At 41.2% G+C, this 19443-nt stretch overlaps 1 protein-coding gene across 6 annotated transcripts in view; it reads left to right on the top strand.

The window, feature by feature from the left end:
• Window positions 1-19443, top strand: part of VAV3 (vav guanine nucleotide exchange factor 3) — a 160838-nt gene that overhangs the window by 116153 nt on the left and 25242 nt on the right. For all 6 annotated transcript variants that reach the window (XR_015950957.1, XM_035124355.3, XM_035124356.3 and 3 more), the window contains exons 20-24: window positions 2336-2472; window positions 8531-8596; window positions 13584-13618; window positions 15975-16097; window positions 17055-17142. Coding sequence is in view for 5 of the 6 variants with exons in the window: in XM_035124355.3 (XP_034980246.2) it covers window positions 2336-2472; window positions 8531-8596; window positions 13584-13618; window positions 15975-16097; window positions 17055-17142 (449 nt within the window). In the remaining variant the exon portion in view is untranslated. The remainder of the gene's footprint in view (window positions 1-2335; window positions 2473-8530; window positions 8597-13583; window positions 13619-15974; window positions 16098-17054; window positions 17143-19443) is intronic.

Raw genomic sequence — 19443 nt, forward strand, 5'->3', positions numbered from 1 at the left:
GGACCACCAGCTTGGATGGCTTTACACCATATGAGTGCAATTTAGACAGGTCATTACTATGTTCGTGAACAAATAACCAGTGACTTTTGCATGAATTTGCACAAATGATTTTGCACAAAATTGGGGTTTTAAAAGGTGGCTTTGTGGAGCAGCATAAACCTTATGCACATAAGTGTTACAGCTGCCAGATTAGATAGATTACAATTGCCAGTGGCTCTTCCAGATGAGTCTGTGCACGCCTTGCATGCTCACAGTAAACATCTGATGTAAAATGTCACCTGATGTGACCTTCCCTCGTTAAGTCAATAGCTTTAATATGACTTTGCTTAGCCTTGAAATTCTGGCTGGGCGCTCTGGAACAGCTGCTGTGGTAGCTTGCATTTTAGGCTGCAGGTGAGGGCTTATGTAACTGAGGGCTCCTCCATATAAGCAAGTTCCTTGCATGAGGAAAACAAGCACATCAGGGATAAGTGCTCTGTTTTAATCAAAGGTGCAACATGCCCAGTGTTTTTTTCCTGTTTCAAGCTTCCTTGGATGTCACAACAGCTAAATGATTAGAGTTCTCTAATAAGGCCTCATGTATCATTTTCCAAAACACTATAGAAGCTGGATCATTCAAATGCAGGAAACAGCCCACAATTTCAAGGCAGGCCTCTGTGCTTTTAAGTAGGGGACAGAGCAATGTTAGGAGCTCGTGTGAACTAGTAATGTTGAAAATCCTACCTGCCACATCCATGTTTGTACATAAATGTCCCGATCTGTGAAATCATTTCTGGGTGATTGTGAAATATCTGCAGAAGCAATAGGGAAGGTTTCACTCCCCCTTATGTCAAATCTCCTGCAACACGGTCTTTCTCCATAAGCTGCATAAGAACTATCACAATATTGCATTTGCATTGGAGACTTAGCAAGTGTCCTATGGAAGCTAAAATATGGCTTGGGCATGATCAACAGGATAAGCTCTTAGTAAATACCTGTCATAACCTTGAATTAGAGGAACCACATTAACTATTTTTTTAAAGCTTTTCTTCTTCTTTCTCTTTACTAAAAACAAAACTTTTGAGCTGGTGAAGAGCTTTTTTTCTGTTAGAAAATGCCCTTTTAACAAGACAATTTGGCAGAGAGGCCACTACAAGCAACTGCATTGGAGTTCCTTTGCTTGTAGAGTGCAATTGAACGATTGAATTACTCTGTAAATCCAATAACACTTAAGAAAAAAAATAGATTTCCTTTTCAGATGATTATATCAGAAACATGGAGTGACTTGTGATTTCCAGTTGTCTTGGACACGTTTCCCTTTCAGTGATGCACTCAAAGAAGACTGATGTGAACGCACGGAATTTCTCCATATCAGCGTCTAAAGCATTACCTCATCACATCTATCACCTCTTTATGGCTCTAAAATTAGAAAGATAACCTTAAGATATAAATCTTTTACAGGGCCAGAGCTGTATGCACACTCAGGAATGGATGAGCCTCCGTGGCGATGAAATTGACTAGTGCCTCAAGAGAGAATTAATAGGAGGACAGGAGTGAACTGATGAAAAAATTGATTATTTTCCATTAAACTGTACGTGCTGTGCTTTCATGAACTAAGCAGCAGCCTAGAGAAAATTTTTTTTCTTGCGCAACCACATTAAAAAAAATAATACAGGGGAGGAGGCTTGATAGTGAAAAGGGTCTCCTCCTTTCATTTCTTAGTCCATATGTCAACGTACAATTTGACTCTTCCTCCACCCTAATCCATTTGTTGGATGTAGTCAGGTTATTTGAAGCATTCAGATTTTCTCTCCCCCCCCCCCCCTTGTGGCTGCAATCCTATACACATGTACCTACAAGTAAAAGTCTCCTTTAGTTCCCTAGGGCTTACTTCTGAATAAGCAATTCATTGGCTTGCACTGTGCTTTTGTATTTTTCATTTTAATCTGATTTTGGTGTGTATTTTCCCACTGGCATCCTGCTTTTCAACCAAATGATCTTTAAAGTAGATGATAGTGGCCAAAACAATAAAACATAGGTATAACAACAACAACAACAACAACAACAACAACAACAACAACAACAACAACAACAACACGTAACATGACAGCAGGAGATGACACAACAGCCAGCATAAAACTCAAAACAAAATTCTTTGGGGGATTGAAAACATCAACCCTATCAATGTGATGCTGTCCTTTGGGAGAGAGGGTGGGGGGGGGCTCATTCTGCAGACTGAGCTGGCCCTATTGGAGGGGTCCTGCTCTAGATCTGAGTCCATTGGTAGGGCCATTGATTTTGGATAATTCACCACATATAGCTAACCCGTGTGTGTATATGCGGTTTTTCTTTTCAGGCTTGCCAAAAATGCAAGTAATTCGAAACTATAGCGGGACACCACAGCCAGCTCCACATGACGGCCCTCCTTTACATATCCAGATCGGGGACATAATTGAACTCATCAAAGGGGATGCACACAGCTTGTTTTGGCAGGTAAGGTACTTGGCAGTTCTGTTTCATTAGCAGAAGAAACTGAAGATGTCACTGACTGGTGCCCACGACCAGGCCCACTGCATCTCCCCAGGGCTAATCGGTTGCCTCTGTATGAGAAGCCATGGTTCCTACTTTGTGTAATGTTGGGGAAGTTTCCACTTAACCAACAGCCCAGCTTCAAGCCAAATCAAATTGGGGGAGGGGGGACACAACAACAATCAGGCCTCCTACAGAGCTACCTAGGGTAGCTAAACCTATGAGGAGGTTGTGGTAAGCTTTGAGGCACTGCTGCTTTAAATGCATTTTAATTCTTATTACAGTTACAGCTCCCTAGCATAATAACTTCCCTCTTTGACTATAGGGGCCAAAATAAGTCTGTTCAGCAGGGTGTACAGCACTCTCAATTCTCTCGTACCCTCTGTTCCACTCATCATTGCAGGAAGGTCTTTTCTTCTTCTTGCTTTTTACCCTTCCTCCCAGCTCAGCTCAGCTCAGCTCAGCTCAGCTCATATTCTTCTCTCCGTCTGAATCCCCTGGCAGCCAGCAATATCCTGGGCATGTATCTTTCTGCATCTCTCTCACCCAGGTCATCTGTGCTACTTTCCAGTTTGATGTGCTGTCATTTCCAGAAAACACAGCAACCAATGTAAACAAGCAAACAAACCTGTTTTGTTTTGCTTTTTACTGATTTCTGGGTGCACTCCCTGCCAGATTCAGGTCTCTGGCATCACTTGTTTCTGCAGGGATTGTTTGTTCCTGCAGGGAGCTGTTGACAACTCCTGTCATTTGAGAAGGGGCAGAAGTGGCTGCTATTGAAATGCTTTGGGATTTTTGAGACACGTTTCTTTCACGAGCTTTTAAAAGAGCGCAGCATTTGATCAGTAATCCTTACTTGCATACAATTTCTAGGCTTTTTTGTCTTCTCCAAAGGTTGTCTGGAACACTAGATCACATGCTAACCTGCCCCCTTCCAGACTATGTCATGTGCAAGAATGTGGGAGGTGGGGATGGGAAGCACCACAAAGAATCAAAACAAAGAGGAGGGCAGTACTTTTACTTGAGCTTCACTAAAAGCTGTGGATCAATTGGGACCAGAGTCTGTGTCACTTGCATTGCTGTGCTGACTCATCAAGGTTTATATTGAGTAAATTATCTTAAATAATCAAAAGGCTGGTTTGATAGATAGATATAGAAATTTGGTTAGACATGTCTAATTGCCAATCTTAAACATGTTTATGTAGTTCCAAGTTAAATTCCACTTGAGTTCAATGGCACTGGCTTTCTGGTAAAGTTGTTGAACATAGCCTTCATCTGTACCAAAAACCCCCAAACGCTTGTCTTTTCTTTTTACGGTAAAAGAAACCAGTGGATATTGTGCAATTGCAAAGAGAACCTGCAAAGGCAGCATTGCATCAGAGCTTACGTTATATACTGTATTTTGTTATCGCTGAGAGCTTATCCCCAGGGTTAGGAATGCACCTCTTGGCTTGGAACAAATTAAAAAACAAACCCAAAACAAAAAACCCATCTATGATAAAGGCAGGTTGTAGTTCAAAGGCCCAATATTGCAACTTTATTCAGTGCTCCAGACAAGTGCCTGAAACTCCTCCTTAATTCGTCAGTTTTGTGCTTCATTTGTCTTGCATTTGAAGTGATGTTATTGCTTGTTAAGAATGGAAATCCCCAGGACTGGCACATGGCAACCATCATGCCTCATTTTAGGGAGCCTTTTCATAAGAAAAGAAATCCAGATCTATTAAAGCCAATCTGCATGTTCAGAATAATAATGTGGTAGATCCCATCTGGAATCACGCTACTTAAAAATGCAATCTGTGTATTGCTTATTTGAATGCAATATATAAGACTTTTATTGTGTAAAGAAAACTAGCACATCAGGGAGAGGATTAGGACAGAGTTCTTTTTAAAAAAATGGATGTACTACTTCTCTGTACACAGGGATTTCATGCATAACTCATTTGATCTGCACGTTGATACTGAACCATTGAGAGCTGCCCCCTCCTCCTATAGAGGAGCATCTATGATGCTGAAATTAGTCAGCCGTCCCAGTTTGTGGAATGATGAAGAGGCCTTGGCCTGCAGCTCCTCACTAAAATAAAATCAGGAAAGCTAATTGCTGACCAGTGCCCTGCATTGCCAGTGCAGTTATTCTCAAGGGTTGAGCTGTTAATGGCATAAGAGTTCTACCATTAAAATTTGAAAACTGGAGAGTTTCGTGGACTCAAAACACTGGCAAGGGCCTAATTTTCAGCAATGGTGTTAGTTCATACATAATAAAAATAATTCATTCCAGTAGCACCTCATTCCAGAGACCAACTAAGTTTGTCATTGGTATGAGCTTCCGTATGCATGCACACTTCTTCAGATACACAGTTTTCCAAGTGTGGAAACACAGCCAAAGAGAAGGAAAAAACCAAGCATTTAAGCATTTATACCCCCGGGGCTTGCCTTACCAAATTGTTACATGCAATTTTGCCCAACAACAGCCCAGATCCAATCGAACGGTGGCCACTCATGCCCCCCCCCACCTTTGACTCAGGCGTGGTTTGCCAGCCCCCACCGCAAATCGTGATCTCTATAATAGAGAACCCGCATTACAACCATGTCAAACCCGGAAGTGCATGTCCCTTTTACAACCGGACCTCCGGAACAGATTATGGTTGTAAACCAAGGTACCACTGTATCTTCATGTAACGTGTTGTTGTTTAGTCGTTTAGTCGTGTCCGACTCTTCGTGACCCCATGGACCATAGCACGCCAGGCACTCCTGTCTTGCACCGCCTCCCGCAGTTTGGTCAGACTCATGTTGGTAGCTTCGAAAACACTGTCCAACCATCTCGTCCTCTGTTGTCCCCTTCTCCTTGTGCCCTCAATCTTTCCCAACATCAGGGTCTTTTCCAAGGATTCTTCTCTTCTCATGAGGTGGCCAAAGTATTGGAGTCTCAGCTTCACGATCTGTCCTTCCAGGGAGCACTCAGGGCTGATTTCCTTCAGAATGGATAGGTTTGATCTTCTTGCAGTCCATGGGACTCTCAAGAGTCTCCTCCAGCACCATAATTCAAAAGCATCAATTCTTCGGCGATCAGCCTTCTTTATGGTCCAGCTCTCACTTCCATACATCACTACTGGGAAAACCATAGCTTTAACTATACGGACCTTTGTCAGCAAGGTGATGTCTCTGCTTTTTAGGATGCTGTCTAGGTTTGTCATTGCTTTTCTCCCAAGAAGCAGGCGTCTTTTAATTTCGTGACTGCTGTCACCATCTGCAGTGATCAAGGAGCCCAAGAAAGTAAAATCTCTCACTGCCTCCATTTCTTCCCCTTCTATTTGCCAGGAGGTGATGGGACCAGTGGCCATGATCTTGGTTTTTTTGATGTTGAGCTTCAGACCATATTTTGCGCTCTCCTCTTTCACCCTCATTAAAAGGTTCTTTAATTCCTCCTCGCTTTCTGCCATCAAGGTTGTGTCATCTGCATATCTGAGGTTGTTGATATTTCTTCCGGCAATCTTAATTCCAGCTTGGGATTCATCTAGTCCAGCCTTTTGCATGATGAATTCTGCATATAAGTTAAATAAGCAGGGAGACAATATACAACCTTGTCGTACTCCTTTCCCAATTTTGAACCAATCAGTCGTTCCATATCCAGTTCTAACTGTAGCTTCTTGTCCCACATAGAGATTTCTCAGGAGACAGATGAGGTGATCAGGCACTCCCATTTCTTTAAGAACTTGCCATAGTTTGCTGTGGTCGACACAGTCAAAGGCTTTTGCATAGTCAATGAAGCAGAAGTAGACGTTTTTCTGGAACTCTCTAGCTTTCTCCATAATCCAGCGCATGTTTGCTATTTGGTCTCTGGTTCCTCTGCCCTTTCGAAATCCAGCTTGCACTTCTGGGAGTTCTCGGTCCACATCCTGCCTAAGCCTGCCTTGTAGAATTTTAAGCATAACCTTGCTAGCGTGTGAAATAAGTGCAATTGTGCGGTAGTTGGAGCATTCTTTGGCACTGCCCTTCTTTGGAATTGGGATGTAGACTGATCTTCTACAATCCTCTGGCAATTGCTGAGTTTTCCAAACTTGCTGGCATATTGGGTGTAGCACCTTGACAGCATCATCTTTTAAAATTTTAAATAGTTCAGCTGGAATATCATCACTTCCACTGGCCTTGTTATTAGCAGTGCTTTCTAAGGCCCATTTGACTTCACTCTCCAAGATGTCTGGCTCAAGGTCAGCAACCACACTACCTGGGGTGTACGAGGCCTCCATATCTTTCTGGTATAATTCCTCTGTGTATTCTTGCCACCTCTTCTTGATGTCTTCTGCTTCTGTTAGGTCCTTTCCACTTTTGTCCTTTATTATGGTAATCTTTGTACGAAATGTTCCTTTCATATCTCCAATTTTCTTGAACAGATCTCTGGTTTTCCCCATTCTATTGTTTTCCTCTATTTCTTTGCATTGCTCATTTAAGAAGACCCTCTTGTCTCTCCTTGCTGTTTTTTGGAAATCTGCATTCAGTTTCCTGTATCTTTCCCTATCTCCCTTGCATTTTGCTTGCCTCCTCTCCTCCGCTATTTGTAAGGCCTCGTTGGAAAGCCATTTTGCTTTCTTGCATTTCCTTTTCCTTGGGATGGTTTTCGTTGCTGCCTCCTGTATAATGTTACAAGCCTCCATCCATAGTTCTGCAGGCACTCTGTCTACCAAATCTAAATCCTTAAACCTGTTCCTCACTTCCACTGTGTATTCATAAGGGATTTGATTTAGATTGTATCTTACTGGTCCAGTGGTTTTTCCTACTTTCTTCAGTTTAAGCTGGAATTTTGCTATAAGAAGCTGATGATCTGAGTTACAGTCAGCTCCAGGTCTTGTTTTTGCTGACTGTATAGAGCTTCTCCATCTTTGGCTGCAGAGAATATAATCAATCTGATTTCGATGCTGCCCATTTGGTGATATCCATGTGTAGAGTCGTCTCTTGTGTTGTTGGAAGAGAGTGTTTGTGATGACCAGCTTGTTCTCTTGACAGAACTCTATTAACCTTTGCCCTGCTTCATTTTGAACTCCAAGGCCAAACTTGCCAGTTGTTCCTTTTATCTCTTGATTCCCTACTTTAGCATTCCAATCCCCTGTAATGAGAAGAACATCCTTCTTTGGTGTCATTTCTAGAAGGTGTTGTAAGTCTTCATAGAATTGGTCAATTTCACTTTCTTCAGCACTGGTAGTTGGTGCATAAACTTGGATTACTGTGATGTTAAAAGGTCTGCCTTGGATTCGTATCGAGATCATTCTGTCATTTTTGAGATTGCATCCCATTACAGCTTTTGCCACTCTTTTGTTGACTATGAGGGCCACTCCATTTCTACTACAGGATTCTTGCCCACAGTAGTAGATATGATAGTCATCCGAACTGAATTCGCCCATTCCCTTCCATTTTAGTTCACTGATGCCCAGGATGTCAATATTTATTCTTGCCATCTCATTTTTGACCACATCCAGCTTACCATTATTCATGGTTCTTACATTCCAGGTTCCTATGCAATATTTTTCTTTACAGCATCGGACTTTCCTTTCGCTTCCAGGCATATCCGCAACTGAGCGACCTTTCGGCTTTGGCCCAGCCGCTTCATCAGCTCTGAATCTACTTGTACTTGTCCTCCGCTCTTCCTCAGTAGCATGTTGGACGCCTTCCGACCTGAGGGGCTCATCTTCCAGCGTCATAACTTTTATATGCCTGTTGTCTTTGTCCATGGAGTTTTCTTGGCAGGGATACTGGAGTGGCTTGCCAATTCCTTCTCCAGGTGGATCACGTTTGGTCAGAACATAACTTCTCCAAGTTATTTAAGCCCCTTCGCCATGACAAGGCAGTGATCCATGAAGGGGTTCATGTAACGTAGGCCAGTCCAATAGCTATGGAATATGAACAGATTACTATGCACATGTTGATAACTGTTATATGGAAATTTGGAGTCGCTTTGGATGTATGGTTGTATGCACAATGGTGAGTTGTGTGTGTTGTTTTCCCCTAACTGGATCTTTTTGTTTCTTTTTAGGGTAGAAATGTAGTGACCCGGGAGCTTGGTTTCTTTCCAAGTGATGCAGTAAAGCCTTGCCCTTGCGTAAGTAGACCGATGTAATTGTGTTTGTCAGTATAATTGTTTTCACAAAAATGTCTGCAGTGAGCTTGCCTGGTTCATTCTAAGGTTTTTATTAATCCTGCCTAGCGGGATTTACATTACTTTTGTGATTCTTTTCGTTTACATGCTACACTTAATTTTATTTAAAAATGTAACATGGTTATGCTCTTTGTTATTGGACTTAAAATTGGAAGTCAGAAGGACCCCTGCACAAGAGACAGGTTTAACTCGTCGGAATTTAATAAGTTAAATTGTCTAACTAGTTTTCAAATAAGATACAGTCAAAACTACAATAAATGTATTGTGCAATAAAGCTGCTGTCTTAAAAGTGGGGCAAGAACACTCCATTTCTAATACATTCCCCAGTCACCTTGGGTTATAGAAAAAGATTAGACCATAATAATGGACTCAGAAAGGCATCTGAAAACAAGAAAAGCTATCAAACCAGAGCTCTTGGCCCATTTTGTAATATGTCTGCTTGGTTTGACTTTCCTAGATCCCTTCTCCTTCTTTCCTATCAAAGTCATGCATCATCTCTGAATGTTTTAAATTGCCCATGACTTGCAGCTTGTGCTGTTATAATTTTATCTGCCAGAAAAGCTCTGCCTGAGTCAGCTCATTTTATACCAGGTTTGTAGAATCAGGCAGTTGGATTAGGACTGGAAGGAGCAACAGTGGTGACTCTAGCTATACGCTGTAACTTTGGACAAAATTGCTGCCCCCCCCATCATTCTCCTGTTGCCCTTGGAATGTTGTCTTCAGGATACTATAGTCACACCGTAAGTTCACTGAAGAAATGTGACTCAAAGGCAAATTGTTCCTCATGCCTCAAGCTAGAGATCCATGCCACAGAGGGAGTTTTTAAAAGGACGTTTCCTTGAAGGTTGGGAAACCTAAATCACATGTTAAGGTAGAAATGGCTTTTCAGTCTCCTAAAGGACTGTTACCATAGCTGTTAAGAGTGAACAACTTCCATTACCCAAGTCTTTCCAATTTTACTGTAGTGGAAACCTATAATAGCGGGCAATCCCATATCTGATTTTTTTAAAAGGATCCAGTGAGGTTAGATTTATAGGAGCCACTTTTTGACCACAACTGAAGCACCAGAATACAAATCACAACATGGAAATCATAAGTATGGCAAATTCTGGGCGAGTGTCTTTGCTTGTACAATAAGATATGAACCTCCTGTGAGGTTCTTTGCTTCTACAATAACATACACAGTTTTGCATTTATGTTAAATCAGGCATGCCATGTGTACCCAGCATGTAGGGGCTTTTACTGGGGCTCATGATGTGCCCTAAACAAGTCCCACGGGATTGGGATGTTGCCTGCTCTACCTGGTACCCACTGCCACTTGGGCTGTATCTACACTGGTCTGGAAAAACGGTAACACACTCCCCCCCCCCCCGGTAATATAGGTCTCAGTGCAATTTCCCATTCATGATGATCGCTGCTCTACATCGTCCTCTGGTGACACATATTTGCTCCTTGCTCCCTCTCCTTGCTCACTTACCTAGAAGCTGTGAAGAAGTGGTCTGACAACTAAGCAGATGCTCAGCTCCTGGCCTGCCGATTGTAAGCTTGTAAGTGAGCAAGGGGAAGGGAGATGCTGCAACTTCCTCCTCTTGCTTTTGAATATCCTTGTTGGCAGAGAATTATACCCTAGCCACTGCCAGGTAAGCCTCCTTGCACCTGAGCAGAAGTGCTACAAGTGGCAGTGGGTGCTCAACAATTTTGGGGGCTTTCTTTTAAAAAAAAATCTGAACAGTTCCAGTGGCTTCTTAAAAATTTGGGGTGTCCTGGTTTTTACTTTTTGAAATATGGCAACCCTACCAGATACATTGCATGTATTCAAGCATTTAATGTAATGTGTCATTTGTTCCTAAAGGGTTCAAAACCTCCTTCTGAACTCTAGTTCTAAATTGTGAACAATCCATTTGTAGGCAGTGCTTCTTTTCATTCCTGTTATTGAGCTTCTTCTGAAGCGAGGACATAATGTTTCACAGCTACAGTTTACCTACATGGTATAACATTCCATAGAGAAGTCAAGAAAATTTGAATGTTGTCATGTGTGCGACAATTGCACATGTGCTCTCCCCCCTCTTTTGAATCCATCTGCAAGTAGCAAAAAGCAGGAAAAAGGAAAAAAGAAAAAGAAACAAAAAAAGGAGAAACACCTAAAAGCAAAACTCAGCGAAGCCCCAAAGCAGAATGAAAATTACCGTCTAAGATACAATTTTCAGTGAAATGCATTCTTATCAGGGAGAAGTTCAGTCATGAAGCTTGCATAAATCTGCAATATGAATAAACATCCATTTTCAGCATATTACAGGCAGACTCTTGCTAGAAAGATAAATTGATGCTTCACCACTGTTCACCTGGAAGGGCAAAGTATAAACATTCCCTTATGACAAATGATAACGGAGATGATGAAACATCTATCAAATTTTCAATGCACCATTGCTTTTACTATTATTATTAAATAACAGCCTTTACAACCAGCCCATATAAAAGTGCCCAGAAACAGTATAAAATACATACATCAAAAGGCATGAAGAATAAATATTGAATGAAAAATGGTTGAGGTCTGGAATATCTATACTATGGTGTGTTCTCAGATACACTGATAAAGCATTTTTTCCCTATCTGCAGTATGGAATATGTGGCAACAAGAAGTCTTCTGTATTGGATAAATAACAGCTTATAATTCACTTTATTTCTTTCCATTTTTGTTGCGGTTAGTTACCATATGAAATCTGCACCATTTATTATCTCGACAGTCCTGTGATGATGATATCATTCCAGGGTTCGGGATTGTTTTGTATATTACAGTTTAGCAGATATGCCATGGCATACCCAGCACAGAGAGGAGGCGGTGGTGGTGCTGACGTTATTCACTGTGCATGTGAAATAGACAGAAGATGGTGATAAATATATTTTATTTATATCCTGAATGTGTGCAGTTGCGAAACAGTTACAAATACGTAGATCCACTAACAAATGCTATAAAACATACCAGGTGGCGCTGTGGTTAAACTACTAAGCCTAGGACTTGCTGATCAGAAGGTTGGCGGTTTGAATCCCTGTGATGGGATGAGCTCCCGTTGCTTGGTCCCAGCTCCTGCCAACCTAGCAGTTCGAAAGCACGTCAAAATGCAAGTAGATAAATAGGAACCACTACAGCGGGAAGGTAAACGGCGTTTCCATGTGCTGCTCTGGTTTGCCAGAAGCAGATTTGTCATGCTGGCCACATGACCTGGAAGCTATACGCCGGCTCCCTCGGCCAATAATGCGAGATGAGCGCGCAACCCCAGAGTCGGTCACGACTGGACCTAATGGTCAGGGGTCCCTTTACCCTTTTAAAATTAAAACTGGCAATTTTGCGCCATATATAGCAGAACAACCAAAAACAGATGGAATAGTAGAATCAGTCAACCAACCATTAAAATCATCTTGCCAAAGCAGTAGTCTGGGGCCCAGGCTTAAACACACCATAGTGCCACACTTGCATCTCCATCAGTGTGTATGAGTACAAGGGGAAGGAGCCAGGGGTAAGGTGGGGCTTCTGCTTCCTCCTGGCAACATCTACAGAAAGCCACATCTACAGAATATCTACAGAAGCCACTCATTTCCCAGGCAGAAATATCACTCTCAAAATAACTTGGCTCCTCCACCCTCTCTTCCCTTTCCCTCTTTTAAATAAATGCTGTTGATATATAGAGTTTAGTACAGGAATCAGCAACACGGTGCTGTGCCAGTGTTGCTGGACTACAACTCCCATCATCTCTGACCATTGGCTTGGGCTGATTGGAGTTGGAGTCTACACCATATGGTTTGGCTGGATACTTAAAACAACTCAGTGTATGTACATGTTTCAGTAGATGACAATGATTTTATTTTCATCTGTACCCTACCTATCTGACTGGGTTGCCCTAGTCACTCTGGGCAGCTTCCAACAAAATATAAAAACCTCAAATATTTTAAAACTTCCTTATACAGGGCTGCCTTCATTCAGCTGTCTTCTGACTGTCATGTAGTTGTTTATCTCCTTGACGTACACTGGGAGGGCGTTCCACAGGGCGGGCGCCACTACCGAGAAGGCCGTCTGTCTGGTTCCCTGTAACTTCATTTCTCGTAGTGAGAGAACCGCCTGAAGGCCCTCAGAGCTGGACCTCAGTGTCCGGGATGAACGATGGGGGTGGAGACGCTCCTTAAGATATACAAAGCTGAAGCTGTTTAGGGCTTTAATGATCAACACCAGCACTTGAATTGCGCTTGGAAATGTACTGGGAGCCAGTGTAGATCTTTTAGAACTGGTGTTATATGGTTCTTGTGGCCACTCCCATTCCCAGTCTAGCTGCTGTATTCTGTATTAGTTGCAGCTTCCGAGTAAATTTCAAAGGTAGCGCCACATAGATGACCATTTTATTTATAAAGTAGACAAATTTATTACCAAATGTAGTTAATGCAGACACCCAGTATATATATAGCGGGGTGGGGGTTGTCACCTATCATAATTAAGTAGCTGTGCAGATGTAATTATGTGAACCAGTGCTGTAATAACACATTATTTTAGTCATTAATTTTAAATAATGGGTAGAATTATAGGTTTCCTCAATTTTACGATCACTTATACAGTCATACTCGGGTTATAGCCACTTCAGGTTGTGCATTTTCGGGTTGCGCACTGTGCCGAACCAGGAAGTCCCGGAATGGGTTGTTTCCGGGTTTCAGCGCTCGTGCATGTGCAGAAGCACTGAATTGCGACCCGCGCGTGCGCAGATGCGGCGCTGCGGGTTGCGAATGCTGCGGGTTGCAAACGTGCCTCCCGCATGGATCACGTTTGCAACCCGAGCGTCCACTGTATCCTTGTCTTAAAGCCGTAGCACAACGCTATTTATTCAATACAGTACATCACAATATTCTGCATGTAATTTATTTATCTTTTATTTTTTTCCGATATTAGGTTCCTAAACCAGTAGACTATTCTTCCCAACCATGGTGAGTGCTTCCAAACTATGTTTGTTTTAGTTTTTGGTAGTGCCTGGGAGTTTAAATAAATAGCCTGAGCAAAAAACCTGTTATTAATAGCAATCTAATTTGTTGTAGTTTAACCTTCCTGATCTTCTGCAGAAGGCATTTTGTTGCAATGTAGGCAAAAATAATTGAATATCACTGCCTGATGGCATTTTTCATAGGTTTACCATACTTTATGATTTTGACAGTCTCTTTATACAAATTCATTCTCTCTCTCTCTCTCTCTCTCTCTCTCTCTCTCTCTCTCTCTCTCTCTCACACACACACACACACACACACACACACACACACACTTTCCGTTAGAGTGAAATCTAATAATCTCATGCCAAATCTGAGATGAGACAGTCCCTGATCACCAGCATACTCTTTCTGTTGCTGCTGCTGCTGCTGCTGCTGCTTGTTGTTTTACTGCCCTTCATCAAGAGACCCCAGGGCGGTTCACAGAATAAAATACAAGATAAAACTCCTCTATGCAAGTTCCTGAACCCCAGCCATACCCTTCCTTATAGGTTCCCCTGATCTCAGTTTGTGGATGAGAGAGGTCCCATAGACATTGGAGGAATAGATAGTGATGTATCTATTCAGCCCAGGTGCACATGGGAAATAAGCATTTTGCTTGCGAATTCCAGTTTCTGTTTGTCTTTGAACTGCCTGGCTTCCTGGAACCTCCCATTTGGTAGAATGACGGTAGCTAAGTGACAGAGCATCTGCTTTTCAAGCAGAAGCTCCCCAGTTCAGTCCTGGCATCTCTGGCTTGGGCTGTAAGAGGTTCCCTGTCTTAAACCGTAGAAAGCCTCTGCCATCAACATAGATTACAGAGGGACCAATAGTCTTACCAGTATAAAACAGGTTCCTTTCTTGCCAACTAATTTGTGTTCGTTTTCCAGTTCTTGCCAACTAATTTGTATTCATTTTCCAAATTAACAACAAATTAATTCAAATTTAACACAAAAGTTAAAATGGACTTTTCCACCCCACCCTTCAAGATGCTTCTTTACCCTCCCTCCTTTGCTGCTCACAATAAAATACTTTTACTTAATTTCTAATAGTTTCCCATCAATTCCTATTTCCATCAACTGTGAATGTTCAATTCTTGCTTAGACATTTACCTGACTAGTTTCCCAATAAAAAACAGCGTCCTATATTTGAATGGCCATCCACCATGATGTTGATGATAAATCAGGATCATGTGTTATATGCAAGCAATGCATGTTTCCCCAACTTTTGGCAACTGTCTCTCTCTCACACAAAACTCTTCTAAGGGACAGGTGATTCTGATGCATCTCCGATGAAATACAGTAATTCATCAGAAGTACTGGTCCTCACAAGCTACTGATAGGTGAAGGAGACTCACCCAGAATCCCACAGAAACCATTAATTATTATTGCACAGCAGTGGTTATTGCAAGTCACACTATTATGTCTTGGCACATTTTGGAATGGCTAAGATATTGGTTATACAGCAATGAAGGGATTTTTCTAGGAAAAGAGGTGCTGGAACTCACTATGAACGCCTCCCTCATTCTCTTAGAATGGCAATGGTGTCTACCCAAGAGGTACTGGAACTGAGTTCCGGTTGAAAAAAGCCCTGATTGTACCTATACTGGAATTTCTGTTCTAATCATAGAAGCGAAGTGCCATTGCATTCAATCCAGTAAGCAGACATGGATTTCATGTACAGAACACCTTTGTAGACCCCACACATGTGAAATGTTTCTGTGCATGCAGCCCATCTGCTAGAATACTAAGTCCGCAACTGGTACGATGCAACACAGCCTATCTAGTCTTTTATTTATTGTATGTGTTTGGAATATTAATGTATTTGGATGACTCTGTATGATTTTATTGTCTAAAATTATGCCAGTAAAGGCTAATAAGAATAACAATAATAACAATGTAACACAGTCGAGTGAATGAAATTCCCATAATTGGATTCGCCACTGAGTATGTAGCAATCAACTTAATAGAGGTGGGTATCAGTTGCTGATGAATATCAGGACATGCATGGTCCACCTCTATCCAAGCTCATGATTCTTGCTGGTGCAATCATTTATCCTGTTTCAGTGCTAGGTCGTGGCCTATGTGGAAGGGACTGGGCACATGCCACAAAACTTCAGCAAATCTTAATTTCCCCCACGATGCCACCTCACAAGCCGCTTGCCAAACCAGCCGAAAACCCCAGCCTCGCTTGTGATGGGGTGGGTGGAGCTATGAGCCGCTCAGCTCATGGAAGTGCCACTGCAGTGTGCCTTTGGTTCATCTGCTTAGTGTCCCTTTTTAAGGAAAATGTTGTTAGTAACACTGCACACACTTTGTTGCAGGTATGCTGGAATGATGGAAAGGCCGCAAGCAGAGACTGAACTTATTAACCGGGTAAACAGCACATACTTAGTGCGGTATAGGACTACGGAATCGGGAGAATATGCCATCAGCATTAGCATTAAGTAAGTGAGAATTAATTCTCGCCTCCTGCAAATGCATTTCTCCTTTCCATTATTGTTTCAGCTCTTGTGTGAATAGATGTGACCAATAGACGACATTCTCATTGCCTGCTTCAGTTACATTTTGTGAAAAATAATATATTCTGTCATTTATGAAAATCTGGATAGTTTGAGAAGTACTTTTGCCTTGTTGATACAGCTCATGAAACTTTTATTGAAGGTCAGTGTTCCCTAATCCAGCACAAGGATAGTTAAATATGCAGTGGACCATTTTTGCTTGTGAATCACACTGTGTGTGTGTGTGTGTTAGTAAGGATCTGCTGCTGCACAGATACAAATGCTCTTGCATTGCAACTGTGCTGCATTTCAGTCTGCACATCCTTCTTCATCTCCCACAAAGCCAATCAGGTTCATTTCCTTTGATCTTCAAGCATCCTCTTTTGTTAGTAATCTATTCAGTGGAGGCTGTGGTGCAGTGCACTAATTAATGTATGAGTTAGGACACAAATGACTTTATGCTAGTTAGCATAAGGTGATTTAGTGGTCCATTTGCATTTTAACTAGAAAATGTTTAAAATTGATTTGACTACCAACTGAAGTCAAATAGAATATTTCCCTTGAATTGATTGCAAATGGAAACAAGCTTAAAGTCTAAGGAATATTAATTTTAAATAAAGCTGCCGGTCTGTTTTGTCAATATGAAGTTGAATGCAATCAGCATTACAGGATCCCATAATCAGATCTTGCTGGGAGGCCTTTTCTAAAATCTGAATTGAGTCTGCATCTTGAACCAAACCCTAATAAATGTGTTTTGTTAATTAGGTGTCAAGGGTGTATTGGCATGGATATACATTTTGTCTTAAGAATTTATTTGTGTAGTGGTGGGGCATGCCCTCAAGTAATTTATTGATTGTTGCTGATTAAAAACACATTTATATTCATGTTATTCATTGCCCATAGGTACAATAATGAAGTGAAGCACATAAAGATTTTCACAAGAGAATGCTTTTTTCACATTGCAGAAAATAGGAAATTTAAAAGTTTAATGGTAAGCATAAGTTTTGGTTTCTCTCTTTGCAAATATATCATCTAACTTTATCTTTTTGAAAACTGATTCTTTGCAGTTCTAGAAAAAACAAACACAGCAGAATAATGCTAAAACAGTCAGTATATTTTTTTACTGCTAGAATGCATGACAAATACTCAATATGGCTTCAGTGAATTGGTTAACTTCTAAGACTGTTTGCAATCACAATCCTGGTGATCAAGTGGTAATTAAAAAGTTGAATCCGTCTTCCAACTGAGGCAACAAATGGGACCAAGGGCTTTAAAGCTGCCCACCCCCCTCCATCCCCAGCCCAGTAGCTGTGGGGAAAAAGATTGCCCTTTATCAGAACACATTTCGAGGTCATCAAGCAACATGTGTATATGTTGCAGATAAACAGATCAAACTGCCTTGGTTTATTTATATAGTTTTTATCCCTAGCAAATGAGTCACCCTACAAACATGTCAAGAATACAGGATATAGTCTTTCTCTATACTGCTAGTTTTTTCTTTGATTTGTCCTACTAGGAACGTTCCATAGTTTGTGGTGTTTCATTATACTAATTAAAATATTAATAAAAAAATTCCTTCAGTAGCACCTTAAAGACCAACTAAGTTTTTATTTTGGTATGAGCTTTCGTGTGCATGCGCATGCACACGAAAGCTCATACCAAAATAAAAACTTAGTTGGTCTTTAAGGTGCTACTGAAGGAATTTTTTTATTTTGCTTCGACTCAGACCAACACGGCTACCTACCTGTAACTAAAATATTAATAATATACTTAGTCGTGAATGTCCAGGCAATCCATCCTACTAAATGATTAGAATTATTTTGATCTGTAAACACAGATAAAATAAAAATATAGTTTACTTTTTCTCCAAATGCGTGGATTTTGAAGCAGCAGGTTTATGATAGAGAAATGAAGTAGTTTTCATACAATGCATAATAATCAGTACTGGTTACAGGTAGGTAGCCGTGTTGGTCTGGATCGGAGTAAAATAAAAAAATTCCTTCAGTAGCACCTTAAAGACCAACTAAGTTTTTATTTTGGTATGAGCTTTCGTGTGCATGCACACTTCTTCAGATACTTCTTCAGGTATCTGAAGAAGTGTATCTGAAGAAGTATCTGAAGAAGGTATCTGAAGAAGTGTGCATGCACACGAAAGCTCATACCAAAATAAAAACTTAGTTGGTCTTTAAGGTGCTACTGAAGGAATTTTTTTATTTTACTAATAATCAGTAGAATTCACTGTTGAGATGGAAACTGTCAAAAAACAGTTTTTTGATGGATTGAGTAAATTCAAGGTCCAATAATGATCCCTTTATGTTCACAAACACTATTGTCTCTCAGTAACCAAGAGATGGATGAGTTATATATTCTTGCAGTTTCTGAATTTGCTTCTCAGGGATTTGTTTGGTAGTGGTGTTAGATGTGATGACTCATTCATCCTTTTGTCGTGCTACTTTGGTGCAGTCTTAAATGGGGACTTTTCCAAAGAAGTGTGTGTGTCACCAATTCTTCCCCTTTTTAATGCAGATTATTGTATCTGAAGTAGTCCTGAGCAATCATTTGGGGTGGAGCTTTGGTCCAGTCAAACCGTGCAATTACTGTGTTTCATAAATAACAGTACATTTCCCCTCTGCTTATTTGGTCTAAAGCTTGCCCTCATTGATGTTGCTTTTAGAGACTTAAAAGTAGCTGAATAGAATGAGAATATTGAATGAATTTCTGATGAGAGAACAGTTTATGCATTATGCTTCCATTGTGCAAGCCTAAAGCAGTGATTTGAAAGAATAGAATGATTAGAAGTTATGCTAAACATCTTTATAAACAACTTGGACGATGGAATAGGGGATGCGCATCAAATTTGCAGATGACATCAAACTGGGAGGGGAACTAATGCCGCAGAAGACAGAATTGGGATTCAAGATGACTGGGCCTAAATAAACAAAATGAATTTCAATAGGGACAAAAGTAAGGTTCTACACTTAGGCAGGAAGAACCAGCTGCACAAATATAAAATGGGGGACATCTGGCTTTTCAGTAGTACAGTACATGTGAAATGGACCTAGGGGTCTTAGTAGACCACAAACTTAACAGGAGTCAACAGTGTGAAGCAGCAGCAAAAAAAACTAGTGCTATTCTAGGCTGCCATCAACAGAGGTTTAGTGTCCCAATCTAGGGAAGTCATAGTGTTGCTCTAATCTGCCTTGGTCAGACCACACCTGGAGTACTGTGTCTAGTTCTGGGTGCCACAATTTAAGACGAATATTGACAAGCTGGAACGTGTGCAAGGGAGGGT

The sequence above is a fragment of the Zootoca vivipara genome, chromosome 7, assembly GCF_965207765.1.
Source record: "Zootoca vivipara chromosome 7, rZooViv2.hap1.1, whole genome shotgun sequence".
Classification (NCBI taxonomy): domain Eukaryota; kingdom Metazoa; phylum Chordata; class Lepidosauria; order Squamata; family Lacertidae; genus Zootoca; species Zootoca vivipara.